The following is a 27789-nucleotide window of genomic DNA, read 5'->3' on the forward strand; positions in this document are numbered from 1 at the left end:
GGGTGCAAGTCGAACATTCAGGGGCGCGAATTGTAAGTCGACTTGAAGAGTTAATATTTACTCTACTTGTAAATGTTTGTTAGCAACAAAGCAGACTTTGAAATAAATAAATAAATAAATAAATAGATTTCTCCAATTATAAACACCTACCCTATTTCTATGGTCCCCTTGGCAATTTTGTATACCAAATGGCCATGGTCAACAAACTGTATAAAATGCATTAAAAGTGGATGGGGTTTAACAATGGTTTAACTCGCGCTGGGGAAAAAAAGTCTGTTAACTCAGTTAAGTCAACCACAAAAACTACTGCCTCGAAACTATAATTAATCATTTTAAAACCATATTTGAGGGACCCAGAACCAATGTTTGGCCACTTCTGTCTTTTTGCATAGACATTTGCTGCTGCAGACGACGCTCATTTCTCGCGACAAATGGAGATGGAGATGTTTAAGGTTGCTTTAGACTGTTATGTTCTGAGGTTGGATCCCCAAAAGCGCAGACACAAATTTTAACTTTTTAAATTTTAAGATTCTAACTCTTTATTCGCATAACATCGAGAGGCGTAGAACAAACTTGACTAGACGAGAAACAACGAGAATGTATCGAGAATCACGAGACGCTAAGCTAACTTGGGCTGTGGAGGTGCACAGAGGAACAGAGGTAATCATCCGACAAAAACACACGCTTCTCAGACGGCTTATATAGACAGTGAATCTATCTGATTGGTTGTGGCTAGACATGTGGGTAACAGGATTCCTGACATCACATAGCTTCTGACATAACATAGCGCACCACCAGTTGAAACCAGATGCCGATTACATCAGTTCAAATCAGACACTTGACCTCACGGTCATGACCCAAACATAACCCTTGGGTGACAGTAAACATAACCCTTCAATGACCCTAGTCATAACACTTAAGCATAACCCTTGCATGACCCTAGTCATGACATAGACTGAAAAGGGTAGTCAAGTAATTGTAAGGGAAATCGGTCCAATTAATTATTAAATCAATAATTGTTAATTATTAAATTAATAATCAATTGGCTCATTAATTGAAGGAGACTCAAACTTAATATTTAAATTAAGTTGAGCTTGCCTGCGGAGCACCACATCTCTTTTTGATAATTTTATCAGGATAACAGATGAGAACCTCGTTGAATCAGTCATTAAAATGAAGGTTGTGCCCTTACTACAATTTTGTGAGTTCTTTGTTCAGCTTAGAGGTCACTATAAATTGATGAAACACACACACAGTAAACCAGGGGTTGAGTTTTGTGCACGTTTATTCTCTAACCTAGGTGGGATAATCTACTTAGAATTTCAAGAAGCAAAACTAACTACTATGATAGGAAATGAAACGAGAACTAAAATAATAAAAAAAATAATCAAAGGAGAAGAAAAGAAGAAAAGAGAAACGGTCTTAACCAAGGTGATAGACTTCTTAAATCAAACCAACATGGGACCCACAATCAACCTAGTTTGCACCAATTTGTACTAGGGCAAAGGCCTGCAAAGTTGCACTTACAGATGGGGTTGGTCTGAGAAGCAGGACCCTGGATGGAGACTCGCCAAGCTCGTTTGAAGAAGGGATGAAGAAGGTTCAGTTCAGGAGAGGGAGAGACAGGTCGTCCGGCTGGCCAACTGAGCGTCACGGGGTCAACCTGCTGGCTGGGACGGGCCCTTTTTGGTTTGAGGCCTAGTGTGCCTGGAAAGGCACCATCCGTTTGAGCCTTGTGCAGGGACCAAAAGCAGCGTGTTTCGCTGCGCCTGTCGCTACACGCGATGGCTTCTGTGCGTTGCCGTGTGCTGGAGGTTAAGCTAGCTGGGCTAGCCCTTTGTCTGGCAGCCGCGCCGATGGAGACCAGGAAGGAGCCAAGGAGCAGCGAAGAAGCGGGAGCCAAAGAGCAGCGGAGAAGAGGCGGAAGAGAGCGAGCAGCACGCAGGGAGCGTGCTTTTAAATTGGGAAGGCGGCGGCCTCCACACCAGGGGGGCCGGTGAGACCACAGTGGAAAGTTACCAGCTTAGAGAAGGTTTTGGTTGACTAATCAGATTGAATCTGGATCCCATGTGTGTTAAGATTCTAAGGTCAGAATTCAACCAATGCAACACATACAATTGAATACCTCAAATGAAATGTTACCTAGCTTACACTGTTAAAACGTGCATACACATGAAAGTTTAGTGGAGAATCTGCCACTGCAATGGAACATTTTCATGACATTTCATGGAGTCAACATTTCACAAATGGCAAACATAACATTTCATAATTCATTGTTCTGTTGCAAAATAAGAAAGTCAAGTTTCTAAGAAGGCTTTTACTGTCCTGATTTGTGTGTGTGTGTGCGCGTGCGCGTGTCAATCAGAGCATTTGTCTGTTTGTGGGGGATGTTCTTGTGCTCCCCACCCCCCACAGTGGCATGTTCAGGCCACAGGAGCTCAATTCCTTTGGAACTGAGGTTGCAAAAAGTTACAACCGGCCGATAATCGTTACAGATCCTCCCTTTGGCGATGGAAACGTTCTTCGACAGAACGTTTCGGTCGGCACTTCTAGACGTGGCATCGGCAGGTGGACAGGTGAAGCACAACAATGCAGTTACCAGAGTACAAAGTTGGTGCAAACCCACCCCTCCCCTCCCTTTGCTAAAGCTAGACTCGGCAGTTGGCTATGATGTTATCTTTCCCTCTAGGTCTACACAACGTGTCGTGTATAGAGTGGAAGGGGAAAGTAACAGACGCAACAGGAGAAGAACACGAGAGTGAAAAATAGAAGTCCAATAGTTGTCTAAAGGCCTGTGTAGGAATGTCATGTCAATGTGACTGAAAGGGGGCACTTTCGGTTCTTACTATGACTTTGGATCTTCCTAGGGCAAAAGAAAGCTGTATTAAGGGAGCATGCAGGCCGAGAAGACGTTCTCACAACTGAGCTGTTGATGTATCAAACAGATTAGTGCAGCATGTCAAGTCTCAGCGCGGTCACACCTTGCGTGTGAGCGTGCTCTGGTTGGGACACCGAGAAGAAACAAACTGTCTCGTGGTTAGTTTGGTTCAGCTTAGCGTGATGCTAGGCAGATTGAGGACCAGCGTAGTCCTTTTGGTTGTTTTGTCGGGAGACGGTAGATTGGTAATTTGTTTGCTACGCGTTGTTAGGCAAAAGGAATCTCGGTCGTGACTCGCGTGTTTTGCCATTTTAAAGTTAACGGTGTTTGGACTAACAGCGTTAACAGTTAAGGTTCTTATTTTAAATAAGAAGCTAATAAAAGCAGTAGCTAAAAGCACATTTCTTACCAATCGCTTTAGTCGTTTGGGGAGTCTGCTGAAGATCATTTGAGTCACTGTACACTTTCTAGGAAGTTTGTTTATGCACATGGTGTCATACGTATGAGTGCAGGTGTGCGAATGGGTGAAGCACAAATTTAATTGGCTATTCAATGGCGTTATGGCGGTTAGGTTTGGCCCTAGCCACTTTAAATATGTCGTTAGCGCATTCATACACAACAGCAGCAAAAATGTGTTAGCCATTAGGCGCCAGGGTGTCTGAAACCACTGTTTGGGAAGGGACCGTTTGGGTCCTGCATCAGTTGGAAAGGCAAATGCACCCATAGGTGCCTGATGGGTGGGAGCTAAAAGCTCCAAGTCATCTTGGATGAACCACAGGAAGAATCACAGGTGTATCTTGTACCTGCTGATGGTGGTCAACAAAGGTGGGCGAGGTTCGTCCCTCAATTGTAACCAAGGAAGTGAGGTCATGGAGGTTGGACCTGATTGGCTGGTCCAGTCCTGTTGTGATGACCTCCCTTTGACAGCTATGTGTCATGTCATGGGCGTATGATGTCATGACCCCCCCTTCGGCTACGTGGAGCCACGAACGGCAGAGATGTGCGGTCCACGGAGGAGCAAGAAGAAAGCCCATGACAGGAAGCAAAAGGTGACCCCCAAAAGCGAATGTCTTGGCATGAACAGGTGAGCCGTCGACAGGCGAACGAGGAAGGCACGCGGCGGCGGTGAGCCACACAATGAGCAAAAGCAAGAGAAGAACAATGGACTGCAAGTTCATTGAAATCAGATAAGTGTTGTTGAGCACAAAGGCTGACAACGTGTGGCCCAAAAGAAGTACTGCAGGCGCGAAAGCGGGGGCAGTGAATGGCAGGGCAGTGGTGCGCACCATCTGCATTGCAAGGGTGGGCAGGGTGGGTAACAAATTGCTCAGAAGCAGATTGCAAAGAACAACCACTGTGTTGTTTGGGTTGTTCGATGACAATTTCAAGTGCGATTTCAAGTTCAAAGTCCGCGGTGAAGCTGAATGGTTTGCTTCAAAAGTGAGGACAACGGCCTCAATTTGTGTCATGCGTAGCTCGGAGGTGCAATCCAAGTCGCATTCCGTAAGGTGGCAGAGTTGTACACCCTGAGTGGGATGTTCAACTTGGCCGAGGGGAGAGCTGGTGTTGCGAAGGTGACCTCTTGAGGGCATCTCGGAGACAACAGGCATGGTCCCCCCTTGAGCTGGGTGAGAGTCCTGGTGTGAGTTTTGTACACTCAGAACAGGTTCACAAGAAGGCTCTGTTAGGCTTACCGCATAACAATTGGCAGTTTTGGTCAGCGGTGCTGCTGGCAGAGGCTGCCGCACCTGTGACCAGATTTTGCGTCGGTCGTAATCTATCAGGGGCTTGAAGCGGCCCAGCAGATCTTGACCAATGAGGAGCGGGACTGATTCCACAGCAGACACGTACACAGGGTGGACCAATTTGTGTGGTCCAATCGTCCAGTGTAACGTTGCCATGGAGTCCAGATGGGTGTTAGTCAGTGCAAACGCACCGATCTCCAATGAGCAGTGGTTGAGGCGGAGCATCCGGCCACTGTTCTTCAGCATGGCTTGAAGTTGGTTGAAGAGCGTGTTGGACATTACTGTAATGTCAGCGCCAGGATCAACCAAAGCGTCATAGTCTAATGTTTGTTCAAGTGTCGTCCTCAAATAGAACTTACGCGATGCACCTTTAATCTTGAGGTTACCTAAGAGCTGTTTGAATGGTTGATTCGACTCGGTAACAGGTGCACTGGCAGAAGGCAAAGAAGGTGCTGGATCCAGTTGGACTGAAAGAACGGTGTTGTCCGACACCTCTGGCTCATTGATGGCTGTCGGTTGACTGTCGTTGGACAATTTGCGCAGCCCATCAAGAACTTTTGTCCAGATGTTGCTGTCAATTGAGGAGTCACCTGACGTGGATGGGGGCTCCTGAGGACTATTTGTGCGGGGAGGTTTCTTTTTGCGAGGTTTTGTTTTCGCAAAGGGTTTCTCCCGTTCACAACCACGGCTGGAGCTATGACTCAACCGCGCAGGTGCACTGCGGCCGTACTGGTGCTTCTGATGAGAACCATTTTGAGGCCGTTGTGCAGGATTTGATGGGGAAGCGGCGATGTCATCGTCGCTTTGCTGTGATTCGGACTGTCGTTCGACCTCGTCTGAACCACCTGCAATATGGTAAACAGAGGATTCCACTGATTTAGCAGCGTTTTCGCGTAAAAACACAAAGGCCTTGGATGCAAGTTCACGTAGCTCTAGGCTACTTAGCGTGCGAGGACAAGTTGTCACGCCCAAGAGGCGGCTTGTGTTTGGGTGGAGGTTGTTCAAAAATAGTGTTTTGAATTCTACCTGTTCTTCCATGTTGGGTTCGTTACGATGCCCAAAGTATGCCTTGCGTAGGCGACTATAATACAGGCTGGGTGATTCCTTTCGGCCTTGTTTTACTGACCAGGCAGCAAGAAAGCTCATTGCTGATACTGGGCCATCAAATTCACGAGACAATGCGTGACACAGTGCTCGATAATCATTCAAGATGTGGATCGGCTGGCGGTCGATCCAATCACTTACTTCTCGAGTGGACGTCAATTTCATGAGGTAAATCTTGTCTTCCGTTGTTGCCTGTGGGAATCTCCTCAAATGAAAATCAAGGTCTTTGAGGTACACAGAAGTGTTATCAGAGCAATCTTGTTTTGGCTGAAATTTCTGAATGTGCTTGGCAATCGTGTCTAACTCTTTTGTAGACATGCCTGGTTGCGCCACATGATGAGGTGAAGAAGCATCTGCTTGTTGAGCAGGAGAAGGAAGGTTGGCAGCAACTGGAGACACACAAGAAGGCGTGGCGCCTAGCGGGGGTGCCGAAACAAGAAGTGTGCTTCTTGGTAGAAGCACAGAGACAGGTGGGCTTGCTCCTCTCAGTGACACTGCAGAGGGAGGGGGCCCCTGTGTGTGTTGAGCAGCCCTTGGAGCCGTGCTTGCCATGGAGCGTCTGAAAAAGGAACAGGTGCGTGCACCACAAGTGGATCAAAATGCAAAGGAGAGTTCACCTGAGACAGGTCCTGAACGGGGACCTCCAAAGCAGTGGTTTGGGACGGTGTCAATGGACACCTGGTGTTACCTTGTGGGACTTGCTGCAATTTCGATTCAGCCTGGGATGACTCGTCATCCCGGCCAGTGTTGAAGGATGGATGCTGCAATCGCCGGAGTTTTTCTTCCATTGCCATCAACTGAGATTTCAAGCGAAACGTCTGCCTTTTTCCTTCAGTGCGTTCATTTTTCAAAAGTCTAATCTTTTGAGTTAATTCCGCAATTTCATCATTCGCGAGAGCTAGCAAGTACTTATCAAATTCACGATCAGTTTGGAGATCAATCCAATGGGCTTCAGTGTGCTGATTTGATAGTTCTGCAATGCATTCTTTTAGCTCACGAATTTCAGATGTGGCATTATGCCAATTTTGTTCATGCGTGCGGGCAGTTTGTGTACTCACTTTGAGTTCCTGTGTCAATTTTGTAACTTGGTTTCCCAAGTCCACGCGGTCAGATTCATGCAACCATGCTTCCAACTCGGTTAGCTTGCTGCTAACTTGGGCATGAATTTGCTGTTCTGCTGTCAGAACGCTTTTCACTTGTTCGAGTTCATGGTCACTCAATTTCCACCTAGCCACTAAATTCACCATTAGTCGGCTGAGGATTTGTGCCATATCTTCGTGGGTTAACGACCCTTGTTGAGCGTCGCAAACGAGTTGCACAATGTTGGTGTCAAGAATCTCTGCGCTAGCGCTGGCTGTCGCGTCGGCATAGCCTGGAATGAGATTGTTAGTCACGGTCGCAAGGGCATTTTCCAAAGCATCCATTGTTAAAAGTAGCGTTATGATATCAAAGGTATGCGTAAGCTCACTTTACTCAATTTGGAAGGACTAATTGTTAGCCAATTAGACAATGCTGAAAATGCTTAAAGATTAGCTTTTTAGGCTCAATTAGTTGATTCAAAATGTTTTACCAAAATTATTAAGGCACAGATTAAAGGATGGTATCCAAATATGTTACCAATTATTTTAAATGGCAATGCATTAAATAATTGAGGACCCTCAACAAAGTATTGTGTTAAGCAATTTAGTCTGCTAAATTACTATTAACCACAGCATACATTTGAGGTTACAGGTTTTAGGAAACAAAAGTCTACTAAGGACAGTCACATTAAATTAAAATTACATTTAATTCAATAGAGGTTTCCAAAAGTGCCTAAAAATTGGGTAAACACTTTTACTACAACGAGAAAAGCTATACACTACTGGTTGAGTGTTGCTTTTAATTAAAACAAAATTAAGTACTTGAAAATGGTGGTTAATTATTTAAGCAAACTCTTTGGTAAGTCAATAATTAAAGTTATCAAGCGTTTTAATTTTGTTAGCAAAAGTTCCTCGACTGCGGTACCGTGAATAGCCACAGGAGGACGCCGTCGGCGTTTAAAACGCAACGAGGCTCCTGTGTGTAGTATAGAGTCGTACTTTTGTTCGATCAATAAAGTTTTATGACTTTACCGCATAGACAAAACAACTCCGTCGCTCGTAAGTGACACAGAATGTGTCTTAAAACGAGTGTTTAAATACCTTGCACAAGTTTTAAAATCGTAGCACTTGGCAAGCAAAGTTGTTAGCAAGACGCAGCTAACGTAAACTTTGTCAATGAATGGCACGTCACCGGAAGTTGCGCGTGCGTATGTCGCCAGCTGTCAATCTGTCAAACACGTTAAATTCACTCCTTACGGATAATCGCGCGTGTTATTATGCGCGGCACTGACGCCGAATTATCAAGAAGACACTAATAATTATAATTTAAATAAATCAAGGAGCGGAAACCACGGAAACGTTTTAATTCCCACGGGTTTATATCGCGATACTAAGGACTCGCGTCGAGGGGAAAGAGAAAACTACTACTTCCTGTAAGACGGTGTTAATTCATTAAACACGACGGAATTAATGAAGATTAAAAAGTGCAAAACGTACAAAAATATTAACCCTAAACTCAATGTTAACACTTGGTGAAACAGGAGTAGGAAAAATATTATAATGTAACGTTTAAGAGTGGTGAAGACACGTGATGTTAAATTGTCTTAAATCCAGTAAGAATCATAGGTTAGGACGGTACAGTAGTAATTTAAATCCCTCGATTAGTTTCAAATCACGGTAACTTGATTATTTAAATTATAAAGTGCTTTGAATGCGATGTTGAAGAAGGCAGACAGTAGGCTCACGGGGGGGGGGAGGGGGCTGCGATGTGTCCCTCTTCACACGTTAGTTGCTAGAAAGCAGGAATCAACTATACTAGCTGTAGTTTGGCAGCTGGCCGTGTAGCAATATGAGTATTAAGCAAACAGTACACTTTAGTGTTAATCAGATGGAAATCTAATTTCAACAATTTAAGCGAACTGTATAACTAGTTGTTCAGTGCTACAATTTGGCAGAGACTGGGCTCTCAGTGGGGGGTCACGTGGTGAGACGTGATCCTGAGGCCACAGCCAAATGAGGAGCGACTTGGAAGTCTGGCCGTTGGGCCCGCCCCTCAAATTAGTTTATTGGTCGACTGGTTTCAAGGGGTGGTTACCTGAATCCCAGTTAAGTTAAGGATACGCCTCCAAAGATGGCGGATCTTAACACGTGTGTTTTACACAAAAGGCTAGCAGTTTTAGCACCATGTGCCTTACGCTAAACCCGACAAAAGGGAGTCAACTTAACACCTTGAGAAATGTGCTGTGACTCAAATGGTGGTCTGAATGCAGAATTTCGTGCACTAGACTATTTCCTCAGCCTAAAGGCTTGTAACGTAATCAGGTAGCTAAGCTGATTGCGCCACGTGAGGTTTGGAATATATTTTTAACCCAATCAGAATTCGTGACGAGTTAGAAAAAACATTCCCAGGCCTAAAAAGTTTTGCATGCAATAGAAAAAATGTGATCGTTACTCTTCCACTTTTGTGTGTGTAACATTCACATAGTCGACAAATTCATTCTCTTCTCAATAACTAGTCGTTAGACTGTTATTTAGCGCTTCAAATACACTGCTTTTATACAGCGGATTGGCTCTGGCATAAAGTTTTAGTTAGGTTGCTATAGAAACGAGCTGAAATTTTCCCAGAAGAACACGCTGCACTAAGCTGTTTTTGGATTGTTACAAGTGTGTGTTTCACAAAATATGTAACATAAATTGGCCTCACCAAAGGGGCACCATTATGTAAGGGAAATCGGTCCAATTAATTATTAAATCAATAATTGTTAATTATTAAATTAATAATCAATTGGCTCATTAATTGAAGGAGACTCAAACTTAATATTTAAATTAAGTTGAGCTTGCCTGCGGAGCACCACATCTCTTTTTGATAATTTTATCAGGATAACAGATGAGAACCTCGTTGAATCAGTCATTAAAATGAAGGTTGTGCCCTTACTACAATTTTGTGAGTTCTTTGTTCAGCTTAGAGGTCACTATAAATTGATGAAACACACACACAGTAAACCAGGGGTTGAGTTTTGTGCACGTTTATTCTCTAACCTAGGTGGGATAATCTACTTAGAATTTCAAGAAGCAAAACTAACTACTATGATAGGAAATGAAACGAGAACTAAAATAATAAAAAAAATAATCAAAGGAGAAGAAAAGAAGAAAAGAGAAACGGTCTTAACCAAGGTGATAGACTTCTTAAATCAAACCAACATGGGACCCACAATCAACCTAGTTTGCACCAATTTGTACTAGGGCAAAGGCCTGCAAAGTTGCACTTACAGATGGGGTTGGTCTGAGAAGCAGGACCCTGGATGGAGACTCGCCAAGCTCGTTTGAAGAAGGGATGAAGAAGGTTCAGTTCAGGAGAGGGAGAGACAGGTCGTCCGGCTGGCCAACTGAGCGTCACGGGGTCAACCTGCTGGCTGGGACGGGCCCTTTTTGGTTTGAGGCCTAGTGTGCCTGGAAAGGCACCATCCGTTTGAGCCTTGTGCAGGGACCAAAAGCAGCGTGTTTCGCTGCGCCTGTCGCTACACGCGATGGCTTCTGTGCGTTGCCGTGTGCTGGAGGTTAAGCTAGCTGGGCTAGCCCTTTGTCTGGCAGCCGCGCCGATGGAGACCAGGAAGGAGCCAAGGAGCAGCGAAGAAGCGGGAGCCAAAGAGCAGCGGAGAAGAGGCGGAAGAGAGCGAGCAGCACGCAGGGAGCGTGCTTTTAAATTGGGAAGGCGGCGGCCTCCACACCAGGGGGGCCGGTGAGACCACAGTGGAAAGTTACCAGCTTAGAGAAGGTTTTGGTTGACTAATCAGATTGAATCTGGATCCCATGTGTGTTAAGATTCTAAGGTCAGAATTCAACCAATGCAACACATACAATTGAATACCTCAAATGAAATGTTACCTAGCTTACACTGTTAAAACGTGCATACACATGAAAGTTTAGTGGAGAATCTGCCACTGCAATGGAACATTTTCATGACATTTCATGGAGTCAACATTTCACAAATGGCAAACATAACATTTCATAATTCATTGTTCTGTTGCAAAATAAGAAAGTCAAGTTTCTAAGAAGGCTTTTACTGTCCTGATTTGTGTGTGTGTGCGCGTGCGCGTGTCAATCAGAGCATTTGTCTGTTTGTGGGGGATGTTCTTGTGCTCCCCACCCCCCACAGTGGCATGTTCAGGCCACAGGAGCTCAATTCCTTTGGAACTGAGGTTGCAAAAAGTTACAACCGGCCGATAATCGTTACATAATTGATGGAATAATCAATAGAAATCAAAACATTTGTGAGATTAACCCTCGGTAAAATGTAGAGGATGGAAAAAGATCTCTATAGAAATGTAGCTGAAACTATCAACATGCCTGCATAGCACTAGAGAAGAGAATTAAAAGGGGCTGAATAAGTAACTTTTGTTCAAACTTCACCACCGTTTTGGAATATGTTTTTCCAATTAGTTTGCACTCACAGCTCTCAGCATGCCTGACATTTTCCTCTTAATAGATTCCTTCTAGTAGTTGTAAAAAAATAAATAAATAAATTGAAGTCTGATTCAATGACATCTCCCCACCCCATAGCCTGTATCTATATCATATCACAGAGCACTACAAAGTGAGCTGAACATAAGGCAAGGCGCCTTTCATTTCAAATTTATTCGCCCGCACTCTCTTCCCCTTCTCGCTGCCATCATCGGTCTCTGCCGTATACAAACCTGAGATTTTGCCACATTCGGATGACAAGGCAGATGAAAGCGCGGTGGGAGCTGAGAGAGCTCGAGACAGCCCAAGTATTTTCATGCGACCTGTTTGAGATCCCCACTCCCTATAATCTATAGGCTGGTTTCACTCCGATTGGGAGCGACAGATTCATTAGGACAGAGGCAGGGCGCTTTTGATCTAAAAATACACGCTGTTGCCGTCTTTGAAGCGGAAAAATGTTTTAATCAGAAAACACTTCAAAAAGGAGATGTAGGTAGGAAAATATTGAGCGAGGTTGTACTGTCAACAGCGCAACATTATGTCATGACATGGATGTCTGACTAAACTCATTTGTTCGGTCAGTAATGATGATTGAATTCATTTTAGGACTTTGGAGATGTTGGCTCAGGCCAGTTTTCTGTGTTTGTTCTGTGCCTAGATATTACTTCCACTTATATGTCTCTCTTTATCCCCTCTTTTTTTTTTTCTTCCAGAGCATAGGAAAAGGATCCCTATGGTCAATAGACCCGGAATATAGACACAACCTGATCCAAGCACTGAAGAAAACACCGTACCATCCCTACTCAACAGGCCTGGCCACCCCTTCCACTTCGCCGCCTACTCTCTCTCCGACATTTCACCACAGGTAAAGGCAACGATCAGAGTGACGTGTTGAAAATGCTGGGGGAGCTCAAAAATGTGACTCGGCATTCAAGCAAAGATTTGATTTTAAAAATAATTCTCAAAAATTCGCACAAGACTTAATTTCTCATCAGTCTCAGGCTCAGTGAGCATCTAAAGGAATGAAGGGTTGGAGTTAGAAATGTAAGGTTATTAAGGTTAAAAATGTTTGGTATCAGCGCTTTTTAAAAATCTGACGACTTCAAGGAACTATTTATTTTATTTTATTTATTTATTTTTCCAGTTATCTTTATAGGAGATGCTGGTGACCCTGGAATCTCTCTGTTCCTTTTGTTTTTCTTTGAAATTAAAACAAAGATATATGAAAGATTAACATTTGAGTAATTTTGACATTTTGGGAAAATTTATTTACTGTAGAAAACGGTAGGCAGCCATGATATTTCTTGTTTAAGTTTTCATTCACCTTTTCAAGACATGCTTAAGACTTAAATAGCAGATGAAATTGGCTCGCCTTTATCCATCGCATATATTTTCTTTATATAACTTCATGCACAATGCAAGGGTTTCTGAAGGATAACTATTTATTTTTAAAAATTATGTTGCTCACGCTGGAGTTCCACAGCTCAGTTCTTCGGCGTTTAAATGGTTAACTAATCAATTAACGAAACTCATTAATATAATTTATAGAGTGAAATTGTTAGATCAGCCATCGATCAACTTTGCTTATCTTGAATATTAGCCATCCCCTTTTCTTCATCTCAGTCCTTTTCATTCTTCATCTAGTACTTCCTCAGGCATTGAATAGCAATCCTGCCCCATCCTTCTTAAATCTGTTTGCACGCTGTTTTCATGCAACAACACTCCCGCCCCTCCATCCTATCTCCCACATCCTCAGGCACATCACAGGTAAAAGCAGCGCTTGCCTTTTTTCCACATTCGCGGATTCAACCGCCTCCCCCCCCACCACCCTCGCTGTCTCCCCACTATCTCCTTCCCTTTAGGCTCAATCGTGTTTCCCTCCCTCTCCTTTCAGCAAGCTTTCCAACACTTTTTTTTTTCCCCCTGATCTCTTAATTCATCCTCATGCTCTGTCCATTCCTCTTTTGCCACCAAACACACTTTTCCTGCTTCTTTTAATATCCGACATACCCTTCCTTTTTTCCCCAGGCATACATTATATACACTCAGGCTGTCCTTTTATTTCTCTCCGTTCCTCCTTCACTTTATCATTCAATTAATTTCTCCTTTGTCTTCATTCATTTTCGCTCTATTCCTCTCATAGAACACACATCCACCTGTTTTAGTTCAAGCACTTTAATTTCCTCAACCGCTTCAACCTCCCTCCAGCCACTTCAACTTCTCAGTCCCTGGCTCTTCTTCGCATCCCTGTGGATATGTCAGCGAGCGGCACTATTAGTCGCCTTTTTCCCCTTTGTCCACTTTCCCTCTCGGAATAAAATCCCGCCGCTGTGCCACCCCGCTGCCGAGTTGATCCGGGCAGGTTGGCTTGCAGAGCTAGCGGACTGTGTAAGACAGAATAATTGGTTCGCCATAAAATGTAAAAGTGTCATTTTGAACAATGAGGTATGGGGAAGTGGAACAAATTGGAGGCCAGGTTGGGAACATGGGGGAGAGCTGAGGGAGCAAGGAGATGTTGGAGTTGGGGGAGTTGGGGGTTCGGGGGCCGCAGTCATTTGCATGGTGACCCACGGTGGGAAGTGAGACGGTAAAGTGAGGACAGTTCATTTTGAGGTTAGAGAGAAACTGCAGCGGCTAAGCTGACGTCACGTGTTTGTGTATTTTTGTCTGTAGTACTGTGAATGAAGCGGCGTTTTTCGGCGTTTAACTACAAAGAGCAAGCCTTGTTGTATTTTCACTTTCAGTTCAAAAGATCTAATGTCAACAACTCTTAAATTAAATCACTTTGACAGATTCTGATTTTGAAATTGGATTAGATTCAACTTGATTAATTTTTGGACTCATATTGGTTTAAGTTACAATACCATGTTTTCATTAGCTTCAAGTCTCATTTAATTATTGATGCGCAAGCAATTTAAAGCGTTTCTACAAAAAATTCTGTTGTACAGCTGCGACAAATCGTTACAGATGACTTTGGATTTTAATTTAACTGTTAATTGGCACAAATTGCTAATTTAATGGATGTATGAATAATTGATTATAAAATTACTGAGTGTAAAGCGTGATGATTGATTTGATAAGTTAATTGATACATATTTTGTTTTCATTCATTCATTCTCAAAGTGAATGCCAAGAAAGGAAAAAGGACTTCTGTGAACCAGACATCTGTCAATTTTGATATGTAGGGTTGTTGTTGTTATTATTTTTTTCTTCTTCAAAGTTACATGATAACATGCTGGCAGAGTGCAGCAGTGATTAGTTGCCTTTAAGTACCACCATCAAACACCTAAGAGCTAAACAAAACTTTTAATGCCAATGCTGACCCACTTTACGTTAGCCTTTTGCTAACTTCCATTGCTGCTCATTATGTGTTTCTGGCTCGGGGAAAAAGCAACACTTTTTGACTCACTACCAGAATATTCTTCAACAGTGTACAAAAACCCCCCCACAAACATTTTGAAATAGCTTTACCCAAACTTGTTGGCTTTTTGGTGATGCCTTTAAATAAGTAAACATTTTTAGCAGATCTGTTCAGATTGATTATGTAGACACTGAGGAAAATGAATGATGAATGGTTTGGTAGGGAGTAGGGGTGTTAAAAAAAAAATCGATTCGGCGATATATCGCGATACTACATCGCACGATTCTCGAATCGATTCAATAACAGGGAAAATCGTTTTTTTTTTTTTTTTTTTTTTTTTTTTTTTTTTTTTTTTTTTTTATAGGATTCACACCTTGAGCATGGAAGAATGTTATATGAACGGAACATTAAGCCTTAATATTTTATTTTAATGCTGTTCAAACATGAAACAGATTACAACCTCTATAAGACTGAAATTTCAGATCAATAAATAATACATTTTCATATAAATCTTACACTCTACAAGCTTACTGATTAGTATTTTCTAAATTTGAATGAAAAAAAATCGCAACAATCGACTTATAAATTCGTATCGGGATTAATCGGTATCGAATCGAATCGTGACCTGTGAATCGTGATACGAATCGAATCGTCAGGTACGAGGCAATTCACACCCTTAGTAGGGAGGTATTAATCAAAAGAAAGGGGCATAAAAATCAATTGATTGATTGAGAAGAATTTCTAACCTCACTTAGGGTTACCACATTTTCAAAATTAAAAACTGGGAACTATTTATGACAAATTTAACACTAGTCAGTCTGGTAACTGGTAGTTGCGATATTCCTTTAGCTAATGCTAAATGCTATCTGGGTTGACAGTTCACCAGCGCTAAACAAGTCAACAACAACAACAACTCAGATCGCGATTTCCCATATGATGATATATACACTTTGTTGCATTATTAAAACAGAATAAATTAATAGAGTATTTTACGTTTTGAAATTGTGCTGCTAGACAGTTAATGTGCAATAACTCTGCCCCTGTTCCCTCAAAGATTCCAAAGACAGCAAAAATTAGTTCATGAGACATTAGACATAATATTGAGCATTAAATAGTCCACATTCCACATTGGATAAAAAAAAAAAAGAAGTATCCATAAAACAGTTTTATCACAGGTTCTTGATACTCTTTAAAATGCTTCCTGGGCTTTTAATACTTTTAGTCACTTCACTCGGTATGAATAGCGTAAAGGGAATATGATCTGTTTTATCATTATAGCCACCAAGTGACTTCAAGGAGAAAATAGGGTTGACTGGAAAAGGCAATTAATATTAATCATAGCAATCAGAACACATCATTTGGCGGCATGAAACAATAAAGTACCTGGAGTTAATTCGTATCCTGAGATAGCGAGGAGCCGCTAGTGAGTTTTTCCAGGATTTCGATTTCAGCAATTTTGACACTCTGTTGTTTGTTGTTTTGTTTAATGAATAAAATCATCACTGCTAATGAAACGGTTCAAATCGGTTTCCTTACACACGGAGCTCAGTAGGCCCGCTCACCACAACACAATATCTCCCTCTCAAGAGCTCTCATTCTCAAGACCATTATGTTATGAAGTGTAATGATCGTGAATGCTTTCACGGCGGCTCCATTGTGGTAAGGTCAAGGACTGTCTCAAGCAGTTCAACGCAACTCGGAGCAGAAGAGAAGGATGAGGAAAAAGCGTTTGACTGCGACGTGGGGATGACGACGCTTTGTTCTCTAGTCTTAACGTCGCTCGCACCTCACCGGCCCTAATAAGTCCACCAATTTCTTTGTGCATGAATGTATTCATGACTAAATGGGTGTGTTTGTGTGCTTGCAAAACGGAGCGGGGGGGGGGGGGGGGGGGCGCAGTCTGCTGGGTAGGAGGTCAGCTCCGTGGTGCATTCCTTCACACCCCATCAGCATCTGGATGAGAGGAAGAGGAGGAGGAGGAGCGGAGGATGGATGTCTCAAGGGGGATGTAGAGGAGCTTGCTCTCTTTCCGTCTCCCTTCCTTTCTTTCTCTCCTCCCTTCCCTTGGAGGAAACAAACGGGGGTGCGGGGTGTTGAGGAATGAGCGTCTGCCACAAGTTTAGCCCCTCGCCCGCTACATTAAATGCACAGCGCGTCGCCTCGGCAACGGGAACGCCACCATGGCAACACATGTGAGGCAGGTGCTGTCGCACTGCAAGGCCATTTGTTGAGCAAGTGAGAGACAACGTAGGGATGGGAAGAGAGATAGAAAAAAAGAGGAGAGAGAGAGAGAAGGGGTGAGATTGGCGGGGGGTGGGGTGCTAGGGAAAACAGACAGGCTGTTAGCGCAGGAAAAATATGTTATCGCCGTGGCAACGCAATGTGGCAACTCTCCATGGCAACAGCAGGTGGCTCAGGGCTGAAATGTGCAGCTTTTGCGTTTTGTGCAGTGTGTGCGTACACGTGCTCGCGCCAGCCTCCGGTCCATCTTTCCTCTGCATCTGGCGAGGTGAGAGCCACATCACAAGTGCAGACGTCCAAATCCTCTCATTCAGCAGCTTAGCGCAACATAAAACAGGCCTCACATTACAAAGGAGACTCTCGTGATGAGTGGAAACGAGTGGGCTGCTTTTTCTGAGTTCGCAGCATCTCCAGGTGTTCTTTGTCTAAGCCCGCCTGTTTGTTTGCCTTGTTTGTTTGTTTGTTTGTTTGTTTACGGAGAAAGGTCCATGTTATCAGGCGCGTTGAATGTGCGGAGAGCGTAAAAGTGGAGGAGAAGAAAGAGCGGAGACCACTCTAGGGATGTTCAACTCTACTTTTTTTTTAGAACGATACCAGTATGAGCACTCAACTCCAAGTACCGATATCATTTGTACTTTTTAATATGTAAAAAATAAATAAATAAATAAATAAATAAATGGCATAATTTTAAAGAAAAACCTGTTTATTCCACTGTAGCAGTTTGCTTAAAGTTGCATGAAATGAATGGCAATTATTCTATTGTTCTAATTTCTAATTCATCCGTCACCAACTTTTTTGAAGCTGAGATCTATTTCTTGGCTATTGATTAGCGCAAAGGGTTAACCAGTTTGATACAAACTTCTGGAATCTAAAAAAATAGCTTAAATTGCCTTATTATTATTATTATTATTATTGTTATAATTATTGTTGTTATTATTATTGTTATTTTTATATGTTATTATTATGGCTGAAGGGGGAAAACCGTTAACTCGGCTAAGTCAACTAAAAAAAAAATTTGTCCACATAAAAATGTCTGCCCTGGGGAGTAATTGATGGTCTAATCGACAGGGTAATCAATTCTAAAAACATTTGTTAGTAACAACTCTACTATTACTAATAAACTTATGTGAAAACAGTAATTCTGTTTCATGGTTTCTCACAATAATTAAGAAAAAAATAAATACCAATATGCAACACTTTATTCCTATAAACCGCTTCCATTGTTTGCATTTTAACACTCCTAGAAAATCACAACGCCCCAATAGAGAGGTGACGCATGGGTTACACATTGGTGATCCAGTTCTAGTTTCTATTTACTGATCGTGAAACAGCTGCCGTCGTGAGTACCGATACCTTGCAATAAGGCCGGATATCGGTCCGATACGATATATGTGTCGGTATTCGCCCATGCCGATGCTCAACCTTCTTGCTCTCCTTCTTCATCCCCTCCACCTTTCCTCCACTTCCAATCCACCTACAGGACAGCCAGTATTGTGTTCTTGCATGTGTGCGTGTGTTAGGGAAGACGTCTCCATCTATGTGAGAAATGCCATCATTACCTCCCTCATTAGTGGTGCAATGATCACCTAAACCGAGTCTCCGGCTTTGTGCGCTCCTCCTGTGTATGCGTGTGCATCACCAAGGCGCGTTTAAATGTGTCATTACGTCGGCATATTTATCTTAAACATGCCTTTGTGACACAAGCACGTGTTAACTGCGAATTCGTTGATGACTTTTTTTTTTTTTTTTTTCTGTCGGATGTGTGCGGACCCGTGGCAGGCGGCGGGGGGTTGTCATGAGAAATTACTCCCATGGACTTATGGCGGCGAGGCTGTAATTCTCTGAGGTAATCACAGGGAATAATGGCAACAGTGGGACACCCGGGAATCTAATCACTATAATCAGAAGCGCGGGCTTATGGGTTCAAATTCCTGCCTTGCTATCTTGCTCACAATGAAGCCTGTTAGGCTGCTTGATGTGATCAAACGGTTGACCACTTTTTTTTTTTTTTCTCTCCCTCCCTCCCCGTGGACGCAGTCCTCCATTGTGGTCAGGGAGTCCCCTCTTCAGGAAGAACGGCGGAGTCCTCCTACAAGGTATGATGATCTCATGTGTCTTTTTGTTATCCTCCTTTCTTGCCTTCCGTCCGTCACGACCCGACTTGTACCCGAAGGGTGCCGACTGTGCAATCATCTCAATTCCAAAGCCATCTTTTTTTTTTTCTTTTTTTTTTAAAGTGTGCCTTGAGAATACCAAGTACTGAGTTCTGACACTTGGCTGAATGCCAGCGAAGGAATGCTTCCCTACAGTGGCGTATTTGTTTGAAAGTTTAAAAAAAATAAAATAACTAAGCAGTAGAGACACATCAATTGAGAGGGGGTGGAGTGAGAATCTTATCAGAGGTAAGGGAGCAATCCCCTCGTCTCCTTTTCCTCATTCAGCACACATTCTCCCCGTCCCACGCTTTTGTCGTTATGAACCTCCTTTTCCCTGTATTTCCCATTATTCCCGTCTTCCCTCCCTTCCCACCCATCCCTGGTGTCTGCTAGGCAGTTTAAATGGACATTCAATCCCAATCAGGGAGCACTCCAGGAGCTCGCCGGGCCGCCGAGTCCTAAATGGAGAGGGAAATGGATACATTCGGCGTCTGCGGCGTGCCCTCCTTCGCCGCTGATAATGGAGTAGTAATGGTCAAGGAGCCAAGGTTGGAGAGCGTCTGAAAACCTGGACTCCCTCTGGACGCATGGTCTGAGAGGGATGTCTCGGAGCAGCCTGGACTCAGGCAGGGGTGACGATTGTGAAGGCTGCATGTGACAAGGTGGAGCTTGAGGTCTATAACACGTTTAACCTTGTAATGAATGTTGATTCTTTATGATTTTAATCTCTCATGTCCATCATTAGTCACATCTAGACACTAGAACGTTAACTAATAATCACATTTTATTGAAATGGTGGCAATACAGTATCTCATTTAGTAAGGACTTCAGGTTTAAGTACCAGGGCCCTATTTTTGTTCTGTAAAGTACAGTCTTAATTTTGCACAGTTCGAGGTGGGATAAGGCGGCATTTGTTTTGGCCAATCAAGGCGGCGATCCCATCAATCCTTTTCAAATCAGAGTGGTGGAAGCTCACACATGCTGGACATTGTGGAAGCAAATTGATTCGTTGGGTTCCTCCCTTGCTATTGAAATATTTTTAAAATGATATTGTTTGTTTAATGAATTAATTTATTCAGTGACTCACAGATTTTCGCTTGTCATGTTTTTGACTAAAATATGGTGACATCCACTACACGTACGTGGAGCGCCAAATCTGTCTGCCTATGTGTCAATTAAATTAACCAAAATCACGTTGCACCACCTGTGCCACTAGTTAGACCTGGTTTTACAAGTCTAATATCTCATTACCAGCTTATTCGACTTCCTGGCAACAGTTTTTGGGTGCTGCCTTATCGTGCATCCTACTGACTCTGAGATTTCTCCTCCAGGTATACTGTACTGTATTTTTTAGCCCATTGGTCTCACCCTTTTATTAGGTGCAATATCAAGCAACGGATCTATTTTAAAATATTTTAATACATAACATGTTCCGGGTTATGAGGTACATTATTTTTGTGAAGCGTGGTATGTTAAATAGTTTATTGTAATTGTACTGCATGTTTATTTGATTGCTTTAGCGCTATTATGCTAGCTTATATCGGTTAGCTTTGTGTGTCTTGCATGCTTTTGCTCAATTCAACAACACAGAGTTTGTTTCGTGCAGAAGTTCTTACTAGTGGCTAATGCTTAATTCTATCTTGATTTACAGTTTAACAGCTGTAAACAATGCAATGCGCTCAACATGATCCAGACTTTTTGCTCGGTCCGGGCAGCAAATGGAAGCTAGCTGTGTTGTTCAGTTCACCTCGCGCAGGTCCAGTCCCATATTATAACATCATAAATATTAGGGGTGTGAATTGCCTAGTACCTGACGATTCGATTCGTATCACGATTCACAGGTCACGATTCGATTCGATACCGATTAATCCCGATACGAATTTATAAGTCGATTGTTGCGATTTTTTTCATTCAAATTTAGAAAATACTAATCAGTAAGCTTGTAGAGTGTAAGATTTATATGAAAATGTATTATTTATTTATCTGAAATTTCAGTCTTATAGAGGTTGTAATCTGTTTCATGTTTGAACAGCATTAAAATAAAATATTATGGCTTAATGTTCCGTTCATATAACATTCTTCCATGCTCAAGGTGTGAATCCTAAAAAAAAAAAAAAAAAAATCGATTCTGCCGATTATTGAATCGATTCGAGAATCGCGCGATGTAGTATCGCGATATATCGCCGAATCGATTTTTTTTAACACCCCTAATAAATATGCCGCCAGAATAATTCAGCTGGCCTTGGGACTAACGGGCAACCTCAGCATTAGGCTCGTATGACTACATTTCCCATGATTCTTCGACACTGAAGCAGGAAGTAGTTCTCGTTCCCGTATGATGAAAACAGGGATTCGATGCAGATGAGAATGAGAACAGGAACATAATAGAAAGGAATTTGAATTGGAGACGACAAACTGAAAAGCAGACATCCATCTAGGGATAGACTGTATGCTAGCCTAACGCGGGGCACATATAGGCACTACTCCTCCACCATGCTGCCCTTGTGTGCCCTCCTTAAGTGCAATTTTTTGACATTTTTAGGGTAAAACCCAGATAAAACCTGGAACTAATCTACAAATTAAATTACTCCTGTCCAACCACATTAGAACGGTACACGGCATGCTGAGTCGGCAGATTTATCCAGCCACATGAGGCAATTCTGTTGATTAGCATTTCAGCTTAATATGAGCCGTGTATGTGGGCGTGTTCAAGAGACTTACTGGGTCGCAGTGATTGAATGTTGCTTTTACTTTGTCTTGCCCCCTCTAAGCCACAGCACATGCCAGTCAGCCAACCACTTAGACACTCAGCTGGATTTTCAAGTAGACAAGCCAGTTAGCTGTTTAGTTTAACTGCCAGCATTTTGAGCCCACCAGCTATTCAGTCAGTTAGGCAGACATAAGTATGCAGCCTCCCCTCAGACCTGCACATGCTGCACACACTTAAACACACACACACACCAGCCAAACCAGCAGCTAGACAGGGAAGAGGGGCCACTTTTAAACAGTTGTGTTGTCAAGGTCTGTCGGGAGTGACCTTTGAACCCGTTTGACTGTGCGACTGAGCGCGGCGAGCGCGTGTTTGTGTGTACTTTTGCCTGTCTGCTGCACTCCTCTGCCGGCTGCGTGGAGACGGCTGCCTGCGGGGCCATGTGGAACTCATTTAACAGGAGGCTGGAGGAGTCTGCGTGTGTACACGGCACATGAAAGCAAAGGAGGGGGCGGCTGGTTTCAGGGCTTCACTTTCCCTGGAAAACAGACTGGGAGACGGGAGACGTGCAAAGATGTGCAGACAGAAAGGCAGAGGAGCTGACCTGATGTAGGAAGACAGTAGAGTATTTTCTGTACAGAAAACAAAACAAAAACATTTTACCTCCACCATAATTTTGTAGAGGGGTCAGGCATTGTCCTAGGAAAACCCCATAAAATTTTGATGTAAAGTTGAAAATGTGTGCTCCTGTGGCAGGTCGTGCTTCCTCAGTAGCCACAGGAAGTACACCCTCTGCTGGGCCTTTTTGAGAATGGATTTGATGTTGGGCCGCGGATGTATGTGAGGGCAGCCATCTTTTGTTGCTTCTAATAATTACAACTTCCTGTTATTTCCCCTAATACTGGCAGACTACTGGGTGTAGCAAGTTGTATGGGTAAACACTTACTTTAAATATTTATTTCACTGAAAACACTATGAGCATACTTTTTTTTTTTCTTACATCAGGATTGCTAGATGGAGTAATGAGAGCAGCGAAGAAGGGAAATTTGTTGTTGACCATGTTCTTAACCTTATCGGAAGTACCAGTTTCCTATTCGCATGCACCAAAACCTGTATTGAAAAATAAAAATGCCCCAGAATTGAGCCGTGTGGAACACCAGACGTTCTGCACATATTCGTCCGACCGCTTTCTAGTTTTTGCTCAACGTAGTTCATATGAAGGGATTACAATGATAAGAAAATCACACGACGTACCTGCAGTCAGTGATGGCGTATCATCACAAAATCATTTGAGTTGGCCAAACCCCTGAGACTGACTCACTGAACCCTGGGGTTTGATCGAACCCAGGTTAAGAACCACTGGGTTAGTCCACTGGCACTCAGCAGCAGAAATGCTGATCTGGAGGAGCTCAGAGGACAGAACGGAGAGCTCAAATCCACAAACAGGATCCTACTGTAGCATCCTGGTACTGCTCAGATGTTGACGGCATCATCCACCGACCTGTCCTAAACCACTTTCGCGTTATATCCGCACCCAATTGGCTGCGCTAACCACATGATGTCACGAGAAATAAGATTGGCCCATGTGACCAAAAATGCTACGGAGCAGACACGGTGGAATCGTTAATATTCAATAGCCGGTTCTCGATAAGACCTCACCTCAACCCTTGCGCTAGCTTGTAATTCCCATAACGGACACCTACATACTTGTTTGTGCATAGTTTGTCACCATGGCTCCTCAGCATACATCCCGTTCTCGATCGATTGCTGCAGAGCCGGCATACATGCTCAGTTGGAGATATGAGTCATCGCCATACATAGAAAGACGGATCGATGAAGAGGAATGAAGAGACAAAGCAAGGAGCTGCAGATAACGTTACGCACACGGAAAATTTTCCACACAACTTGGACTCGAGCTCCGAGCTCGTGTGTCTGTGTGCGTGTCAAGGACAAACAGCGGTGGTCCGCTGAGCTCGGAGAGTCCAGGTCAAACACAGCCTGGTATTTCCTATCCAGCCCCTTTTTCCCCTCTCATCGCCGGCGTTCTCCTTCTCTTCTGTCACTTTCTCTGCTGATGCATGATCTACCACTCTGTGGCATGTGGAAGGGGAGCCGTTGCTATGGTGACCTAAAGCCTGGCTGGAGCTCGAGGTGGGGAGCTTCGGGAGGCGAGAGGAGTCGGGGGGGGGCTCATGTCAACCCAGGGAGACCTAATGCACTGACCACATACACAAGCATGCAGTGAGTGATCAAGATTAAAAAAAGAGACTGTGCAGGGACTTACTTATAAGGTTATGGAGAGCAGAGCGGAGATATCAGGGGCAGAGCCACACTAACTGGACTCAATAAGATTACTGCAGGCAAAGACGGAAAGTGAACAGCTAACAGTGACATACCTCAAACGTATTCCGCATTTATGTCATATTTGCAATATGATTCGGACCCAAATAAATGTCGTGGGGACATTTTGTTGGTGGGCACTTTGGGATGCTGAGTGTGTTTTAATGAGACCATGGTTCCTGGACTGAATGAAATTTCTCCCCATAAAACTGATCATGAGCAGTATGAGGCTGAAAAAGAGGGAAGGGAGCACTCATGAAGCGTAGATATATATTTTTTTCTCTTAAAATCAATCCGTGAATGGCTGTGATATAGTTTGAAGAAGGTAAAATGAATATAGTTTCTTAGAATGTGTATGCGAATTGATGAATTGATTCAATGGAGGGCACTACTTGACTTCATCCTGCTTTGGTATGCTGTCTAAAGAAGTCTACGTGACATCATCTGTAGGAAATTTAACTGCATTCATGCAGTCCTCGTTTAAGGAAATTCATCTGGGCAATATTAATTCATTCAATTACAAATTTTTTTCAATCAAGGTAGAGTGGTTTTCATGATTAATAAGTTCAAAAAGTCAATTTCCCATGGGAAGTAGACACACATAATATAATAAATAATTTTACATATAGAAAACATTGTGAAATCAATATAAATGACTAATAAAATGGACAAAGTACACATTAAAGATCACTTTTACCTTTACTGAAGACTCCTGATGGCGTATGAAGTTGACGTAGATTTGAGAAGGTGGAGGAGACATTAGAAGGAGGAATCCGCCATTTTCAAATTATGCTATGAATTTTCTCAATTGTTATGGATTTTCTCGTTTTCTTTATCATTCTTGGAACTTTCTTTGGCCCCATGGTGGTGTATTGAACTGTCACAGTCAATAAATAAGCACAATAGAACATCGAAAGGCTTTTGATGAATTCAAGAAAACAATCCATACTTTCACTGTGCCCATTTTGTTTTCTTGTAAAACACTGAAAAATACCTGTGAAACAATAGCAACAGGTTGTTTCAAACCACTGATTAAACAAGATTATAGAAAAAAAATTGGTTTTATTTGAATGGATCGGCTAATCATAGATCTCCCAAAATTAAGGAAATCTCGGCTGATTAGAGCTGTCAAAATTAATTGATTCATCGACAAGTAATACATTATCAAATTAATCAGCAACTATTTTAATAATTGTGTAATTATTTGGAGCCATTTTATTATTATTTTTTAAATGGTCCAAATCCTATGATTTCATATCTAGCATATCAACAGTAATTGCTCACTGATTTTGGTGGTCCTTCATGAAAGAAGGCTGATTATATTCTGTGTTTAATCAAAATAAGACATTTGCAAACATTTGTTTTTAATTTGGAAAACAATGACTGAACATTGTACACCCTTTTTTTTTTTTTTTTTTTAATCACTATACGAATACGAAGCACAAAATAAACACCAATCACTGGTTACTAAACAGTAATCGGGTTAAAAATGTTTGCGTAATAAAATGAATCTGATTAGTCGATTAATTGATTGAATAATCAATACATTAATCAATTCTAAAAATATTCAATAGTGACAGCACTACGGCCGATCGATCGGTGTACCCGTAGTACAGACCATTTGGTACAAAATTTCAGTGACCAAAGTAAATCATGAGCGAACTAGTGTGTAAAATATGATATTCCACTGCATGTCCAACACATTCTCAAGAACTCACAACATGATTTGATAAGATTTGACGGTGATTAGCATGATACATGCTTTTAACACTTCCTCACCATGTTGCTAGAATAATACACCACTATCATTTTTTTGTTTTTTTTGTTAGAAGGCTAATAGATCAAAAACTGTGCACTGGAAGTTGCACACAAACCAACAAACAAACCCATGAAAACATGCCGTTAACCCCCTTGGTGGAGGTAACAAAGCTGTATTGATGTGGTGGCTTAGTGTGTTTGTAGCAGCTTTCAACAAGCCTGGGCAGCAGACAGCGCAAACAGCAGGTCGTTTTTTTGAAATGGGAACGGAGTGAGAAGAAGATGACAGCTGTGTAAGGAAAAGTGTTGTGGCGAGCCACCAGCTTTGAGTCCTGGAAGGCTCGGATTTTCTCCTTTTCCACCAAATATGTGCATGGACAGTATTTCACATATGCGTGTGTTTGCGGAAGTGGCTCTCGACAGTAGGTTGGAAATTGGCAGGATCATCTCAACTGGGACATCATTGATTTACAACCAGCAATCTCAGGAAAGTGAGATGCGACTGTTAATCAATTCTCAGTCATCCAGGTTGATTTGACATTCTCGTTGTTTTGACTTCATGTTTGCTTTTCGAATTAGGAGCATGCGGTAACCTTGACAAAAAGCATAGTTTGGAATAATTTATTATTAATGATTCATTCACTAACTGCAAAATTGTGAGTACAAGGCTGTTGCTGTACTCGATCCATGTTGGTTTAGCTCCACCTGCTGGATATGGCTGCTCACTCCCTCACTTGCTCCCAATGCAACTGGACTGTAACCAGGAAGTGAAACTTAAATTTTTTTTTTGACTGGTCCGACTTAGAAGTAAGAAAAATAGCAACAAAAAAATGCAATCGAAATCAAAATCTTTTACACTTAGAAGTGGGGGTGGCCACCACGTAGCTCCGCCCCTGGCATCCGTGTTACCTCGCCACAAAAGCTCAAAGAAATCATCCATTGTTGATATCATGTATCCTGAAAAGAATCTCAGGTAAGCTTTAGGCTATCCCAGCTGACTTCGGGCAAGTTGCGGTCGCCAGTTTGGTGTTTCCAACAATCTATTTTGTGTTATATTCACACCGTGCATGACCGTACAAGTTGTATGTGTTGGCTTTTCACATGACCTCAAGTGGTGACCTTGAAACGAGTCCACATTGTGGCCGTGCCGCTTTCTTTTATACAGTGCTATGCCATGTTAAGTGGGTGAGGGCTATAAATCTTGTGTAGAACACATCACATTGGATCAGCAGTGACAGTCAAGCAGGATCTTGAGCTTTCAACACAGATTTCCAAAAGGTTTGGGAGTCCAAGCATTTGTGGGTCACCCGAGGACAGTCGGGGATTTGTTCCAAAGCCATTCCATCATCCCGGCTGTAAGGTGGTCCGCGGTGTCGGGCTGCCGCCAGCTGAACGTTTGTCCCTTTTGCAGCAAGTTTCCACTTTCACAACCTTTCTATATTTGGCTGCCATGATGGTCCCAATACAGTAGTTTGTTGACAAGTGATCTATTCTCCCACTCTTTGATCAGATGAAACTTTCCAGGTGGGCTTTGTCATATGCCTTTGGCGTTTATTTGATGAAAACATTACTTAGCTGAATTACTATTTGCAGAGCGGCTTTCATTTAAGTGGGAACTTTTCACAAGCCTCACTTTGTTCTACATATCAAAACTAAATGGAATTAATTCCCGGTATATTCATTTAACAGTCACTTCAGTGTGCACCATCCTTCACTAATTACCAGACATAAACAAGTAGTATTTGCAAATCAGACCATGATAAATCGTATTCATATTTTTCCCCCCCAAAAAATATACACCCCAAAAGTAATTATGGACTTTAACAGCCTTCTGTGCTTTTGAGTAAGTCTGACGGGGAGGGGCATCAAATTTCGTCTCTGGGTTTCTGCCTCTCGATGAGAAAAAAATAAAATCTTATTTGTGTCTGCATTCTGGTATCCAACCTTCAGCACACA

At 42.6% G+C, this 27789-nt stretch overlaps 1 protein-coding gene across 9 annotated transcripts in view; it reads left to right on the forward strand.

Moving 5' to 3' along the window:
* The window catches only part of LOC144010073 (forkhead box protein N3-like), a 220047-nt gene that overhangs the window by 178978 nt on the left and 13280 nt on the right, over positions 1–27789 (forward strand). For all 9 annotated transcript variants that reach the window (XR_013281138.1, XR_013281139.1, XR_013281140.1 and 6 more), the window contains 2 exons: positions 11981–12132; positions 18907–18965. Coding sequence is in view for 6 of the 9 variants with exons in the window: in XM_077510171.1 (XP_077366297.1) it covers positions 11981–12132; positions 18907–18965 (211 nt within the window). In the remaining 3 variants the exon portion in view is untranslated. The remainder of the gene's footprint in view (positions 1–11980; positions 12133–18906; positions 18966–27789) is intronic.

Source organism: Festucalex cinctus, chromosome 21 (assembly GCF_051991245.1).
Source record: "Festucalex cinctus isolate MCC-2025b chromosome 21, RoL_Fcin_1.0, whole genome shotgun sequence".
NCBI lineage: Eukaryota > Metazoa > Chordata > Actinopteri > Syngnathiformes > Syngnathidae > Festucalex > Festucalex cinctus.